Below are 16,733 nucleotides of genomic sequence, written 5' to 3'. Positions count from 1 at the left end.
ATATACTCAAATGCTTTGAGCTCATCAAAATCAAATGGGGTTTTAATCAATCACTCCACAAGATTAATTAATTCAATAAATTTGTGGATAAAGATGATGTTTCGCAAATAGAAAATAAATCAGTAAACAGAGAATTAAAATTTGGATAGATTAAGATAGTGTAGGGATCTGGGATCCCCCTCGATGATATTATTTTCAACAATTAAATTCTGCGATTTTTGATTAAGGATCAATCAGATAGAATAGTTCCAATCATGGAGTATACAATTTGAAAACATGAATTCAAGATCTAAACATTTATCGTGCCGATTACGTCTACGACAAATCAAACATCGAAACAATCCATGAATCAAGAAATATAAACCATAAAAGATCTATCTCATAAATAAACATGCAAGAATCAAAAACATATGAATAGATGTAAATCAAAGAGATCAATTGTTCAGACTTTACTTGAAAGAAAATAAGACATCAAAGGTTCCTCCATCACCTTTCACAAGATATCAGCCCTCCATTAAAATATTAGCCTCTCCCTCTTTTTTTTTTATTTCTTTTCGGAAGAACAGGGCATGCTCTGTTTCTTCCTCTTTTTTTTTTTTCACACGGCTGATGCTCTGTTTTTCGAATGAGGGATCCCCCACCTCTTTCCCAGCCGAGCAAGATATATCCAGCTCCCTCCCTTCCCTTCTCGCACAGAAGAAGATGAGCGGACCGGATGGACTTTTGAGGCGTTGATCGCGGGATGAGGCGATCATCCGGGATGCGGATGCTGGCTGGCCGCGAGATACCCGGACGCAGGATCCTGCTGTGATGCTGGAATGGAGATCTGATCGCGAACGGAAGGAGGATTGGAGCTGGGATCTGTTGGAATGCAAGGAAGATGAACCGTGGACGGCTGCGGGATGATCACACGCGCTGGGAGAAGCTGTGAATGCGGAAGAGGTGGACGGCTGCAGGATGTTGGGAGGTTGGGTAGCGAACGGATGGAGCTTGAGATGGAACTGGGATGCGGAGATGCTCGGGAGATTGTGGACGCTTGGCATGCATCGTGGGCTCCGCAAGCATCGTGTGTATGATCTGAAGAGGCTGGGACTCGGATGGATGAAATCTGGAGATACTTGCAGATGGCTGCAATGCTTTACGGGTCCTGGGATCACGGTTGGATGCTTGAAGGAAGCTGGGACGCGAACAGATGCTGAGATACGGGATGCTGGGAACTCGGCTGAACACGTGTACTCGGAAGCTTGGATGCGGAAGCTGAGATCTGGGGGGTTGCATGCTTGGATGATGGGCTGCACGCGGACGCTTGGGATGAAGTGGGAGAATCACAAACGGGTGCACAGGCTGCTTTGAATTGGCTGCAGTGAACCTGAAAGGCTGAACTTAACCTCCTTCTAGTATGCAACTGGGGTTGACCCATACGGTTGGCTGGTCACATATGGTGATGCATCTTTTTTTGGACCCAATGCGTATTTTAACTTTAATTTACGATCACCTGCACCCCACAAAAATATAATATTAATACAGCACATCTATCATCATTTGTTAGCAATAATACTAATTTGAGTGATGTGTAGATTGCACTTTTGTGCTCTCATCACATCACAGGTAATCCGACCCCCCTATAAAAAGGAGCCCCTCCTTCTTAGTGCGGGGGGTGGAACAAGAAAAAACAGAACAGAACACATCTATATTCTCTCCTTCTCCTAATCTAAGCCCCCCACTGACTTAAGCATCGGAGGGCCGGCGCCGGAAACCCCGGCCACCGGCTTTTTGCAGGTCCCTGCTCCACGGAGGATGCCGCCCGCCGACAGATCGCTGCCCGCCAGAGTTCACCGGAGCTCCTCCTCCTCAGCCGACGGCCGCCCCCGGGTCCAATTTCCAGCAACAGTTGGCGCTAGAGGAAGGGCCCGAGTCGCGGTCATGAAGTTGAGAAGTAAGGGAGCCTCCAACGCTTCCCGGCGTCCCCCCCAGAGTCCTGGACACTCCGTCCAGAATTCGCCTTCTCCGGCTGATCCGGCTCCCCAAGTTCAGCCGGCACAGTTCAACGCCCTGGTTCAACAAGTTCAGGCCCTGGCCGCCGCCGTCCAAGATCTGCGGCGCGAGGAAGCCCTACCTACGCTCGCCCCGCAGGCCCGGGTCCTGCCGGTGCTTCCTCTGAACGGTCCGATTCTCCAAGACCAGAATCCTCACGGCTCTTCCAGGGCCAACAACGAAGAGCGAGTGTCTCCCCGGAGAGAGCTGCCGGGGGGATCTTTGGACAGAAGACCCCAGCTCTCTGAAGCTGAGTCGGCACCGGACCACCGCGAGCCGGAGCAGACTACGGTAACAATTACCCGGGTCGGGGAGCTCGACCGGAAAGTCGAGAATTTGGAGCGCCAGATTGAAGCGCTCCGCGGCAGGAAGGCAAGGCATGAGGGGGACTTTGAATTCACCACCAAGTCCCCCTTCTCTCGCCAGATTGAGGACGAGCCGATCCCCTCGAGGTTCAAAATGCCTCAAGTGGAGCCTTACAGCGGAACCACCGACCCCCTCGACCACCTAGAAAGCTACCGGGCTCTTATGGCATTGCAAGGTTCCTCGGAGGCTGTGTTCTGCAAGGCCTTCCCAGCGACCTTTCGAGGGACAGCTCGGCTCTGGTTTTCCGGGCTGAAGCCAAGCACGGTGTCCTCTTTCGAGCAGCTCGGCAGACAGTTCGCCACCAACTTTGCTGCCAGCCGACGCCAGCGGCGGACATCGGACTCTCTCCTAGATGTCAAGCAGAAGGAGGGAAAATCTCTCAAGGAGTATCTTGACCGCTTCACCGCCGCCACGTGGGAAGTTCGTGAGCTCGACCAGTCAATAGCCATGTCGGCGTTAAAAACTGGGGCTCGTTCCTACAGATTCCTCTTCTCTATTGAGAAGAGCTTCCCCGCCGACTTCGCCGAGATGCTGGCCCGAGCTCGAAAGTATGCTAAAGCCGAAGAGGCTATTGCCTCCAGGCGAAGTACAACTGAACAAGCTCCAAAGAAGCAGAAGAAGCGCCACGAGGAGCGCGGCCGTCAAAGAAGCCGATCCCCCCGCCAAGAGAAGAACCTCCCCCGGCTGAGGAGCCCGCCTCGACAGCGGGGATAGCTTCGACCAAGGTCCCCGCCTCGGCCGAGGTCCCCACTACGACCTCGGATGCACCTGGGGAGGTACGAAAATTACACTCCTATCAACGCACCCCGGGCCGAGATTCTGATGGAAATTGAAGGCCGGGATTTTTTCCGACCCCCACCTCCCATGCGGGACACGGGAGTCTCGCGTAATCCCAGGAAGTACTGTCGCTTCCACCGAAACCGCGGGCACGATACGGAGGACTGTTTTCAGCTCCGAGATGAGATTGAGGCGCTCATTCGCCGCGGAGTACTCAATCGGTTCATAAGGAACCGACGTGAGGAAAGAAGGCCGGAGGAAAATGCCGTACCACCCGGAAATCCAAATGACAACAGGCCCATCGCCGGCACCATCAATGTGATCGGAGGGACCTCGGCTGGAGGGCCAGCCCAGAAAGGAATTCCCCTAAAGCGCCAGCGCACTTCTGAAGCCATCTCATTCTCGGATGAGGACTTGGAGGGGGTTGCGACCCCTCATGATGACGCTGTGGTCATCTCTATGATTGTAAATAAATTTGATGTAAAGCGTGTCTTGGTTGATAATGGAAGCTCGGCTAATGTTTTGTACTACCACGCCTACCAAAAAATGGGGTCAACAGGAAGCCAGCTTCGGAAAATGAATGCCCCGCTGTTCGGATTTACTGGGGACTCGGTCCCGGTCGAGGGCGAGGTCAGCTTTCTTGTGACGGTCGGTCTCGCCCCCCGAGAAAGTACGGTGAGGACGGACTTTCTTGTGGTCCGCCTACCCTCGGTCTACAACGTCATCCTCAGACGACCAGGGCTAAACGCCCTTCGGGCCGTGGTCTCAACTTGTCACCTACTCATGCGATTCCCTACCAATCAAGGAGTAGGCGAGGTCCGTGGGAACCAATTGATGGCTAAACGGTGCTACATGGCGAGCTGCAAAGCAAAGCAATCAACTGAAGAGTCGAGTCGGCGAGAGCCATCAGCCGAGGCGCCAACTCAAGCAATGGGCCTCTCGCTGCCCATAGAAACCTTGGACGCGAGGGATGACTTCTGGAAGAAGCAAGTAAAGCCCGGTGAGCTCCTTATTCAAATTCCTCTACAGGAAAATTTTTCCGAGCTAACTGTGAAGGTCGGCTCCGGCCTTGGTGCCTCCGAGAGAGATCGCCTCATCAGCTTCCTACGGGACAATATTGATGTCTTCGCCTGGTCGCCCGCCGACATACCAGGAATCGACCCCGAGGTCATGGTCCACCGACTCCAAGTGAAGCCAACTTGCAGGCCTGTAAAACAGAAAAAATGGGGCTCTGCCCCGGAACGGCAGCAAGCCGCAGCCGAGGAGGTGGATAAACTCCTTGAGGCCGGCTTCATCCGGGAGGTCTCCTACCTAGACTGGCTTGCCAATATAGTCCTCGTGAAGAAGGCCAACGGGAAATGGCGCATGTGTGTAGACTACACCGACCTGAACAAGGCCTGCCCGAAGGACAGTTTCCCCTCCCCAGTATCGACCAGCTCGTCGATTCCACCTCAGGACATCAGCTGCTAACCTTTATGGACGCCTTCTCGGGGTACAATCAGATCCGAATGGCGCCAGAAGATGAGGAGAAGACGGCCTTCATCACCGACAAGGACACCTATTGTTACAAAGTAATGCCATTCGGGTTGAAGAATGCCGGAGCCACATACCAAAGATTGGTCAGCCAAATCTTTGAAGACCAGATCGGCCGAAATATGGAAGTCTATGTGGATGATATGTTGGTGAAGAGCCGAACGGCAGAACACCATGTAGCCGACCTTAATGAAGCATTCTCTAAACTCCGGAAGTATCAAATGAAGCTCAACCCCGCAAAGTGCACATTCGGAGTTACCTCGGGCAAATTCCTGAGCTTCATAGTAACCCAGCGCGGAGTTGAAGCTAACCCCGAGAAAATCCGAGCGCTGCAAGAGATGACACCTCCAAGAATGGTTAAAGAAGTGCAGCGGCTCACCGGGCGGGTCGCCGCCTTGGGGAGATTTGTCTCCCGATCGGCCGAGCGCTGCCTCCCTTTCTTCAAGATTCTTAAGCGGCCGAAGAACTTCCTGTGGTCGGAGGAGTGCCAGCAAGCCTTTGAAGAACTCAGGCGCCTTCTGGCCTCTCCCCCACTACTCACCAAGCCTCGGCGGGGTGAGGTTCTTTATTTATATCTGGCCGTCTCCCCGGTCGCAGTAAGCTCAGTCCTGGTCCGGAAAGAGGACAAGCTCCAGAAGCCAGTCTACTATACCAGTCGGGTCCTCAGAGATGCTGAGACCCGATATTCTAAGCTTGAGAAGACAATTTTTGCCCTGATCATTTCACCTCGGAGACTCCGGCCTTATTTTCAAGCACATACCATAGCCATACTAACCGACCAGCCTATGAAACAAATATTGCAAAAGTCGGATCGTGCTGGGAGGATTGCCAAATGGGCGGTTGAGCTCGGAGAGTTTGACCTTGAATACCGCCCCAGACCCGCCATTAAAGCTCAGGTGCTTGCCGACTTCATCGTGGAGTGCACCGTGCCAGACGATCTCGAGCTGCCGCTCACACCCGCAGAAGAGACCCCGAGGCCGCTATGGGTCCTACATGCGGACGGCTCCTCGACCTTGGGGGGTAGCGGAGCCGGCCTCATCCTCACCAGCCCGGATGGGGTGGTGGCTGAGCAAGCCCTGCGCCTTGAGTTCCCCGCCTCAAACAACGAGGCAGAATACGAGGCGCTCATTGCCGGACTCAAATTGGCGAAGGAGCTGAAGGTGGAAGACCTGAAGGCCTTCAGTGACTCTCAGCTAATAGTGAGCCAGGTCCAGGGAGACTTCGAAGCAAAGGAGCCATCGATGCAGAAATATCTCCAAAAGGTGCGGGAACTAACATCCGCCCTAGGTTCCTTCAGCATCCAGCACATCCCCAGAACGGAGAATCTTAGGGCGGATCAATTGTCAAAGCTGGCGACCTCCCGCATGAGTGAGCTCTCCAAGACGACAGCACTCGAATATCTCCAAACGCCCAGCACAGAGGAGCCTGAACCGACCATGTGCATCGACTTCGAGCCAAGCTGGATCGACGGGCTCATCCACTATCTCCAGGATGGGACCCTCCCTCACGACGAGCTGGAGGCTCGCCGGATCAGGCGTCAAAGCTCCTCGGTACGTCCTATATGAGAACAAGCTTTATCGTTGGTCATTTACTTCTCCTCTTCTTAGATGTCTTCGCCCCTCGGAGGCAAACTATGCCCTCCGAGAGGTCCATGAAGGAATTTGTGGAAACCATCTGGGAGGCCGGGCACTAGCTTATAAGATCCTGCGACAAGGATATTTTTGGCCCACGCTTCAAAAAGACGCAACGGACTTCGTCCGGAAGTGTGACCGGTGTCAACGGAATGCCAACATTCAGTGCTGACCTTCGGTCCCGCTGACCTCAATTATTGCCCCCTGGCCATTTGCCTAGTGGGGAATTGATATCCTGGGGCCCTTCCCCCTAGCCACCGGGCAGAGAAAGTTCCTGGTCGTCTCCATCGACTACTTCACCAAGTGGGTCGAAGCTGAACCTGTGGCCCGGATCACCGAGCAAAAGATGCGGGACTTTGTTTGGAAGTCCATAATCTGCAGATTCGGACTCCCCCGTATCCTTATATCTGACAACGGTCGTCAATTCGACAACATCAACTTCAGAGAATTCTGCTCCGAACTCGGCACCGATCACCGCTTCACCTCGGTCGCCCATCCGCAGACAAATGGAGAAACCAAGGTAACAGATCGTACCATTTTGCAGGGGCTCAAGGCTAGACTTGATCGGTCCAAAGGACAATGGGTCGAGGACTTGTACAATGTCCTCTGGGCTTACCGGACTAAGTTCCGGTTACCCACTGGTGAGACCCCCTTCAACCTGGCATACGGCACGGAGGCCGTTATCCCGCTGGAGATCGGCCTCCCCTCCTCAAGAGTGGAGCACTACGACGCCGACTCCAATTCTTCCCGGCTCAGGAATAATTTGGACCTCGTCGAAGAGACACGAGAGGTCGCCCGGATCCGCATGGCAAGGTATCAGCAGAAAACGGCCCAGTACTACAACTCCAGAGTCAAGCCCAAGCTCTTCAAGGTGGGGGACCTCGTCCTCAGGAGAGCCGAAGCTTCTCAGCCAACCAAGCAAGGAAAGCTCACCCCAAATTGGGAAGGACCGTATCAAATCGCTCGAGTGCAGCGACCCGGAGCGTACAAGTTGAAATCTCTTGAGGGAACCCCTATCCCGTGAAGCTGGAACTCCGAGAATCTACGGATGTATTATCAATAAGGCCCCAAGGGGTTTTGGGTGATCAGGAATATGAATCCTGTCTCCTCTTTATAACGATTTGCTTCCTCGCAACAAATATGATTATGTCTTCTCTAATGTTGGGTCGTTTGTAATCCTCAGATACCCCGGCTAAGGCCGGACGCCCCGGGTGTCGACCGTAGAGACCCAAACTCCCTCGACCTCGGAAAGCGACGCCAAGTTGATAGCGAGCCCGAGATCCCTCGTCCTCGCACTCGATACCTCGACTAAGGTTGGGATGCTCCAAGTGTCGACCGTAGAGTCTCAAACTCCCTCGACGTCGGAAAGCGTCGCAGGTCGACAGAGCGTTCCCAGACCCCTCGACCTGGCGCATGACTCCTCGACTAAGGTCGGGATGCCCCGAGTGTCGACCGTAGAGTCTCGAACTCCCTCGACCTCGAGAAGCGTCACAGGTCGACAGAGCGTTCCCAGACCCCTCGACCTCGCGCACGACTCCTCGACTAAGGTCGGGATGCCCCGAGTGTCGACCGTAGAGTCCCAAACTCCCTCGACCTCGGAAAGCGTCGCAGGTCGACAGAGCGTTCCCAGACCCCTCGACCTGGCGCACGACTCCTCGACTAAGGTCGGGATGCCCCGAGTGTCGACCGTAGAGTCCCAAATTCCCTCGACCTCGGGAAGCATCACGGATCGAGAGTGCGGCCCCAGACCCTTCGATTTCGTGTATGATCCCTCAACTGAGTTTGAGATGCCCCGAGTGTCGACCGTAGAGATCCAAACTCCCTCGACCTCGAAAAGCGACGCCAAGTTGATAGTAAGCCCGAGCTCCCTCGGCCTCGCGCTCGATACCTCGACCAAGGTCGGGATGCCCCGTGAGTCGACCGTAGAGTTCCAAACTCCCTCGACCTCGGGAGGTACCGCCAGACTAACAACGAGCTCACACCCCCGCGATCCGAGGGGGCCGGGGACAGCGACCTGACGGTCCTCCGGAACGTTCGATAGCGGCGACGGAGTAACGTCCGCGAAAGCTTTCGACAACGACAATATCTCCCGATTCAGTCGGTATTCCCGAAATACCCCAAGCTGAAGGGTGACTCTGAAGGCTGGCTAGGAAACGAAGCGATCTACTCCACTACGAAGTGTGCGATCTCAAAGGTGCAAGAGGTACACCCCGCTTGACACCCGCCTTATCACATTCATTTACTTATGTATTGCCGGCGAAATCCCGAATGGGATTGGGACCCTATCCCGGCCAAGGCTGGGTCGCCCCTACAAGTTGATCCAAGACCGAGGTCTCACCGACCTCGCCCACGATCCTTCTACCGGTGACCCCCTGACAAAGCATACAAACCTTTTTGAATAAGGGCCTGGTTCGGCCCTCATACATTGAGGCATTCACTTTGACCTGTGAAGATGACCTCGACCACGGGTGAGCGGATCGAGTTCGAGAAGGCCAGGGCACTTTCTACAGGTTCCGACTCCGCTTGCCAGAACCCCGGCGGAGCCCGAGGGCAATAACCATGAAAGCCCCAATGGTAGTTCGGCTATTGGCTCACGATCCCCTTCGGGGAACGACCCTAACACTTTTCATGGGCCTACGCCCCAAAAAGGCCAAACTCAAAAGCTTGGCCGGATACCCCAATAGCGACCTATGCAAGTCTAACGAGGTCTATCTCGGGGGCCCGAGGCCCGAGCCTCGTGCCCCAGAAATCCAAAAGCCAAACTTGGCGACCCCTGCGAGCTCCAAATCCGAGCTCCAGGACTTGATAAAACTTCCCAGAGTCCAAGCTCAGAGTCCAAACTTCCCAACACTTGAATGAGTTAGAGGAAAGAAAAGCAAAATACATAGCCAAGAAACATGCTTTCATTGATAAGCAGCCCCAAGGGCTAAGATACAAATTTGAAGGTCGGTAAAAGTTGAAGTACCGACCTCGCCTACCACCGAAGAAAATAAAAGAAAAATAGTAAGCGCAGAATGGCGAAAGAAAATTTTACATTAACAAAGTGCCGGAAGGCTGAGTACAAAATTGGAGGTCGACCGTTCGATAAATTTGAAGGCCGACCTCATTCACAATGACAGGAAGGTAAAAATCTAAGTCCTAAGGGGCGGCAGTTGTGTCGGCATCACCCTCGGGGTCATTTATGGCAATGACCTGGGGGCCTTCGGTAGACGCGGGCTCGGGGTCTGCGGCAGGGACCTCGGTGGGCACCTCGGGAGTGCCCCCTGGCGATTCCACGAGGGTAAGCCTCTGTCACCACCAGCGCGGCCACGTCCGCCTCGGCCTCGGCAGACTCCTCCTCGGACGCGAGGGCAGCGGGAACTTCGTCATCGGAGTCGGCGCCCAACCCCATCCTCGGACGAACCGTCGAAAGATCGAACTGGGGGCAGAACCGAGTCATCTGCCTCCGAAAGTTCTCGAAGCTACGGAGGAACCCATCCACGGTCTCCTCCTCCAGCATGTCGCGGAACTCGTCCGAGTCCTTGAAGAGCTCCACGGCATGCTCGGCTCGCTCGAGCGCCCTCCTTTCCCGGGCCTCAAGCTGCTCAACCTTCAGGCGCAAAACCCCGCCCTCGTATTTGAGGCCCGCAACCTCGGACTGAGTCTCCGCCAGACGCGCCTCTGAAGCGCGCAGGGCCGACTTAGCCAAGGAATGAGCAGCCCTTTCCTCCTCGAGCTCCTCAACGATGGCCAGTCGTCCGGCCTCCGTCGCCTCCCTCCGCGCTTCAGCCTCGGCCAGCGCGGCCTCCAACTCGGCGACCCTCTTCTTGGCCGGCTCTAACTGCCGGCTAAGTCGCCGAGTCTCCTCCTGACATCCCTGAGCAATGAACATCAGGGTGTCGACTTCATGAATGTGCTGCAAAAGAAAGGAGAGGAAGCAACTGTAAGTAAAAAACATACGATATGAACACTAGCAGCCGAAGTAGAATTAAGAAAATAGTTTACCCGAACGGTGTTGCGGTAGGTACCGTCGACGATCTCTTCCAGCGATAAGTTCTGGAACTCGGCCCGGTCCGCTGGAAGCATAGCGAAGGCCGAGCTCCCCTCAAGAAGTGGGGACCCCGGCTCGGCCGATTCCTCCCTTCGGCCCCTCGAAGAACTCGGTTCGTCTGAGCGGGGGACCTCGGGGCCCCTACTCGGCTCGGGCCCCGGACGTCGTAGTTGGATCACTGTCGGCCCCCCCGCTGGGCGGCAGGGGCAGGACAGGCGGGAGCGGCTGAGCCCACGTCACCGGCAGCCGGCGCCCGCCCTCGAGCAGCTGCGGAGACCCCCACCTCCGGGGCTCTCGTCCCGACCGAGGTAGAAGCGGCGGCCGACTTCGACTTCTTACGAGGCTGGGGGATAGCCCCGCCGGCCTCGGCCTCCCGCCTTTTCAACCGGGAGAAGAGGGATGTGTTGCTGGTCGGCATGTGGGGAATGTCTGAAACAAAAAAGATTTTTCCTAAGTATCCGGTCAACGTTAGAAGAGTAAGGGGAAGAAACAAATAAAGCAAAGACAAAACAATGCGACTACTCTTACCCTCGGGACGCGCCGAACTCAAGCCAACGCTCGCCAAGGCGCCCTCACTTAGGAGCTCGGTCAGGTTGAACCCCTTCCCGAGGCCCTGCAAAGCGTCAAGGACCCTCTGGTCCCTCGCCGAGGGCTCGGAGAGCCTATTAAGGGTCTTCAGCCGGGGGTGCCCCCACCTCGGGTCAAATCCCCACGGCATCTCGGACGCAAGGAAGAAAAATTTCCCCTTCCATTCATGAATAGAGGAAGGGGCGCCCTGGAAAAGCGACATACCGCCTCGAAAGGCGAAGTATAGCCACCCTCCATCCGCCGGGTTTGTCTTTAACAAAAACACCGGCGGAAAACGCTCACCGAAGTCGGAATCCCATGTGCGAGACAAAGGGACAAAAACCCGACTATGGTCCTCCACGAGTTTGGAGCAAGCTGTGCCGGAACGAGTTGGTACGCTACCAGCAAGCTGTTTACGAACTCGTGTAGTGGGAACCGCAGGCCGGCCCAAAGCGTCTCGCGATGAATCGCGATCCAAACTGGGGGCGGCCGCATCACCCTATCTTCCGGCCCTGCAGCTTCAAGACGAAACCCGGGCTGGAAAAAGAACCGGGAGCGGATTAACTCCAGCTCCTCCCCCGACAGACTAGATCCGACATCATCCGGACCAAGACCCATTTTGGAGAGAAACGAAGTGACCTAAAGACAACAAAGACGGAAGACAGGAGGAAGAAGGAGAACCCCCTAGCTAACACAAAAGAGAAACCTACGGGGGAGTCGCCAGAGGGTTTGATTTCCACCCCCCCCCCCCCCCCCGTCTGGATTACGCCACGTGTCGGCCTCGGAAGCCGAAGCACCGTATTCATTCCGGACTGATACCTCGTACACAGAACCGAGGCGCTGTCCCATCGGATCTCGCAGCCTCATCATGAATCCGCTACGCCAGATCGTTTCGAAAGGCGAGCAGGCGTCGCCCCCGCTCCCCTCATTCAAGAAGCCCTGGGACACGTGGAGCGCCGATGTGATTTTAGCCTCCCAAATCCCCGTTCGACCGATATGAAATTAAATGCGCCCGACCTCGAGTAATTGGCCTGATCCACGATCCCGGACTACCGGCTCGGCTTTAAATCCCGAGCGGCTGATCCAACGCCCGACATCAAAGCAATCAACCCAATAAACCTCCAGATCGCACCACGTGTCCGCCTCGTGGATCGACGCAGCATACTTACCTAGGGAAGACGCCTCGACTGTAAGATCGAGTAGCCACCCCATCGGGTCCCGGGACCCCATCATAAGTTCGCCATACGGAACGATCACGGGGGGCCAAAGGACGCAACCCCCCGCTATAAATGCTTCAAAATGCGTGAGGGCGCCGACATAGTTCAACTCTCCTCGATCTCAGTTACCCTAATAAAGACTTCTACTTCCCGCGTCTGAGCTCGCGAGCTGCTCGAACTCGGAAGTCGGGGGTAGTGTTGGAGAAGCGTAGCTTCCCCCCCCAAGTGCATGAGGACCTTGCCGATGACGGCTGACCTCGGGCGGCCGAGCTCGGTGCCCGACTCCGGAACATCCGACCCAAAGAACCCCCGACCTCGGAAGTCCGATCTCGACGCCCACCTACCACGGTTGCGTCCCGCCGAAGTCCAGTCAGGGGCCATACCCTGCCACCGCCTCCGGCATTTAATGCGCATGCCCTCTGCAAACCCCCGACTCACTCAACAATTAATGTATGTCTCCGGCTTGCTCAACAATTAAAGCGCGTGGCTCCTATTGTCTACGGATCCTCAGTCCTCACACGGCAAATCGGCTCGGCAGTGTCCAGTCAGCCGTGACAACTCTCTGATCCCGACCTCATCTCCGACATCAACGCATTAATTCGTCTGATCGTGCACTAACTCGAGCGACGTGCTAAGTCGTACGGCGACCTCGCCTCATCACATCACAGGTAATCCGATCCCCCTATAAAAAGGAGCCCCTCCTTCTTAGTGCGGGGGGTGGAACAAGAAAAAACAGAACAGAACACATCTATATTCTCTCCTCCTAATCTAAGCCCCCCACTGACTTAAGCGTCGGAGGGCCGGCGCCGGAAACCCCGGCCACCGGCTTTTTTGCAGGTCCCTGCTCCACGGAGGACGCCGCCCGCCGACAGATCGCTGCCCGCCAGAGTTCACCGAAGCTCCTCCTCCTCAGCCGACGGCCGCCCCCGGGTCCAATTTCCAGCAACATGGATGATCAAGGATCCTCATGTGGATTATGGATAGTATGGATCATACACCATAGTACGGCCCAATAGTACGTCACACTCTAGCTAACCCATATCACACTCTAGCTCCTTTTTTTTATGGTTCCATTCTTGCAAATTTATCAAGTATGTCAATTTATCAATTATTTAAAAATATCAAAATTTTATTACGTTCAAAAAATATTTTTTATTTTAGAAAATACATCTGATTTATCTAATACATAAATACCATAATTTGAAAAAATATATTTTTTACTTCAGAAAATACTTTTGAAATAGATAATACATACCACTAATTTTTCATAATTTTTGGTATTAATTATATAATTTTAATAATTTTTTAAATAAAAAATAATTTTTAAATATAAATATTTTAAAAAACTAATTTGATCTCAGATCTATGTAGAACCCTACCATGGATGCTACATATAATTTTTTAGGCCCGTGGGCATGTATTAAAGGCTACTTATTTCTCAATTTTTTTAAAAATTTAGGCCTAGGCCACTATGCGCATGATTGCCTTAAAACTTAAATAAAAAAATACCAAATTTTTCTGGAGAGTAGCTTGCATACTCCTAAATATGATTCTGATTTTATCATCTTTTTTTGAATTTTTTAATCCAATTTATATTTTTTTAATTTTTAAAAAATATATAATCCAAAATATAAAAATTTTTGTGTGATTGTGTAGATCATCCATAGATCTACAACATATCATGAAATCATGCCAAAATTAAAAATTTTGGCATAATCTTCCCTCATTTTGCAATTTTCAAGGCATTTTGCAACATCCAAAAATCAAAGTTGGCAATTATTTTATTTTAGTTTAAATAATAAATTTATAGTCTGTATAAGGATCCTTGGATAATCAATCTAATGTATATTTATCTTTTATTTTAGTTTACTCTTACCTTTTATCCTATGAGTAGGCGTAACTTAGCTTTCTACTATGGACCAACACTGCACCCTTACCGTAGCAAGCCCTACACCTCCTTATCCACCTTCAAATGATATTGTGATGGTGGCAAAAGTTCTTGAAAGTCCAGGCACCTGCACCTATGCTACTCTCTATCATCCCTTCGATCCTCATCACCATCTTTCCGGTTGATCGGATGTCGTTTGCACGCCTGCGTACACCAACCTCATTACTATTGAAGACTTGACACCTTTCTTCGCCAGCCAACCGAGTTGGCTAGGACCTCCAAGTTCCCTAGCACTCATTCGGATGGGACTGAAAAAACACAAACAATTTGTATGTTACATTATAAACTATAAAGTTTTAAATCTGTGGACACAGTGAAAAGGGAAAAGAATTATGGATCAACAGTCTTCCACATGAGTTGGTAGTTTTATAATAATGCATTTGCAAGTTTATAATATTTGAATTATTTCTTGCACTGAAGCATAAAAATATGATGCACCAAATCAAGAAGTTTTTTATATTAAAAAGCAAAAGTGCTTCTTATGCGCACTGTACCATAGTCATAGTTCTCACGAAATGCATCAAAATGAGAATTTCATGACAATATTTTTGTATAAATTGGATTTTTGCAATCATCACCATATCATCCATGAAGCCAAATGAACAGTCGTTACTCTAATTTGGTTTTCTTACAACAAATTTTGCTCCAAAGCATTTACTTTGTAATCCATATAAAGCTCATGGCAGAAGACACTGTCAGCTTTTCTTTTGAGATGAATAAAAGAAAAAAGAAGAAAACAGTAGACATTCTAAAGATAATAATGGCACTTCCACTTAAAAATGCCATTTTGTTGTGTAAAATGAAATAAAAGTTGAGGTCAGGTATACCGTTAAGAAAGTAATGACACATGTTTAACCAAAAATTTTAATGGTCTTGGAAAAACACTCGAGCAATAGTTGTGAAATCAGTATAGTTTCCTGTAACTTTAGATTCAGTATGTAGAAGGGAAGCCAAGTAAATTTAGAATAATCATTCATGATTTTCTGACATGAGACCAACCATGAGTAAGCTTTTACAGCAAATGCAGGGGGATTATAAATAAAAATGACACCATGCTGTAGTGCAAAGTTGGTAGTCTAGCATAAAGTGCCAACAATCCAGGGAAGGCTAAAGAGAACAATGATCCGTGTAGTAGGATCCACCAAGTTGATGACCAGTCTCAATTATCTTTTCAGAATGCATTAATAAGAATCAAAATAAGAGTAATATTGGGATTGTGCAATGGTATAAAAAAAACAAAAAACAAAAATGTTAATGGAAACTTAGGAACATGAAGAACATAGATATCTGAAAGTAGTGAAGAATGAGTGCTTATTATCCAATCTCTGCCATTGCATCTACCTACGATGCAGATTATAAAGTTAATCTTTGGATAAAATGCTCTATCCTCTTCCTCATTGTATTTTTTCTTGATCTGCATTGACTTGTGCATTGTCATCAAAATGCAGCCCCTGAAGACAATTGGAATATGTTATTGATCAATGGACTCAGTGTTGGAAAAGGAGAAGTTTCACCTGAGGAATTTTATGCTGTTATTAAGAAACGAATAGAGCGGATCTTAATTCGAACAGTAAAATTCATAACCTTGACTTTTACTCTCTGATGCTTTCAAATGCTTATGTACTGTAGTACTGTATCAATCTTGTTTTCAGGAAGGAGGTTCTTATCAGCAGCGTATCCTAGTTGAGTATCTTAAAGGCATCCAGTCAAGAACTGAGGAGATTGTCCATGCAATTCAAGGGCCACAATAATGAAGTTTGGGACATCTGCTTAAGTGCCTACCTACAGATGCTGTAAATGCAGATCTTGTCCAACTTTCAATTGCTAATTACTTGATGAACCTGACTGGCCACAACAAAAATGATCATCTTAGTTATGGTTATTTGTGAACTTCTAGTTATAAACCTTAAATATTTAAAAGTAAAATAAAGTTCAGTTTTTTATGCTTCGAATACTTTTTATTCTATTCACTAGCATTAACCTACTAAAGTTGGTTATGAAATCATTTTAACAACCTTTTGTATGATTGGTAGTACATTGACTGCCAGTTTATACTGGAATCCTTTTCTTCATATGCTTTCATTGGTTTATAGATGTTCATTTTAAACTCCTTTTGTGAATTGAGACTCCTGAAGTGGAAAAGTTTTGTAACAACAGCTCAACACCTACAGGGTATGGCAGTCACGAGATGTGGAAAAGAGGAAAAGGGAAAAAGGGCCTGTTCATTATAATCATGCTTGAAACATGTCATTTAGGACCTTGGGTTAGAAAATAATTTTGCAACCACTTTCATTTTTAAATGTTACCTGAGCTAAGAGAAGCCTTTGTATATCGGAACTATGATGTTTATTTATTAACAAAGTCGAATGTTTCATAGCTTAAATGTTTAATTTTCAGCATGGCTCATCTCCTCTGATAAATGGCTTCTGAAAAAGAGAAATTAACAAGGAAATATGCAAGTGAAAATTATATATGCCTTCATGAGAGGAAAGTCGTCATCAGTTTTTCTTGTCATAAGGCCATCATTTCCCTTATTCTTTTTTGTTTTTCATGGATGGAAACACTCGGGGCCTGTTTAGGAAAATCCAGCATGATGGGGCAGGAAAAAGGGTGTAGTGGATTGGGGTGTG

At 50.5% G+C, this 16,733-nt stretch overlaps 1 protein-coding gene and 1 long non-coding RNA gene across 2 annotated transcripts; both read left to right on the top strand.

The window, feature by feature from the left end:
* The first annotated feature begins 5,495 nt into the window (after positions 1–5,495).
* Positions 5,496–6,275, top strand: LOC120109558 (uncharacterized protein Mb2253c-like). The gene has a single exon (XM_039123290.1). It carries the CDS (start codon positions 5,496–5,498, stop codon positions 6,273–6,275), a length of 780 nt encoding a protein of 259 aa, XP_038979218.1.
* A 9,248-nt stretch (positions 6,276–15,523) lies between these two features.
* LOC113461721 lies at positions 15,524–16,126 on the top strand. The gene is made up of 2 exons (XR_003384006.2): positions 15,524–15,673; positions 15,756–16,126. It is a non-coding gene; the product is annotated as an uncharacterized LOC113461721 (long non-coding RNA).
* The last annotated feature ends 607 nt before the right edge of the window (positions 16,127–16,733 follow it).

The sequence above is a fragment of the Phoenix dactylifera genome, unplaced genomic scaffold (assembly GCF_009389715.1).
Source record: "Phoenix dactylifera cultivar Barhee BC4 unplaced genomic scaffold, palm_55x_up_171113_PBpolish2nd_filt_p 002378F, whole genome shotgun sequence".
Taxonomy (NCBI): Eukaryota; Viridiplantae; Streptophyta; class Magnoliopsida; order Arecales; family Arecaceae; genus Phoenix; species Phoenix dactylifera.
The sequence above is the reverse complement of the archived record's forward strand: the minus strand, read 5'-3'. Positions and strand labels throughout refer to the sequence as shown.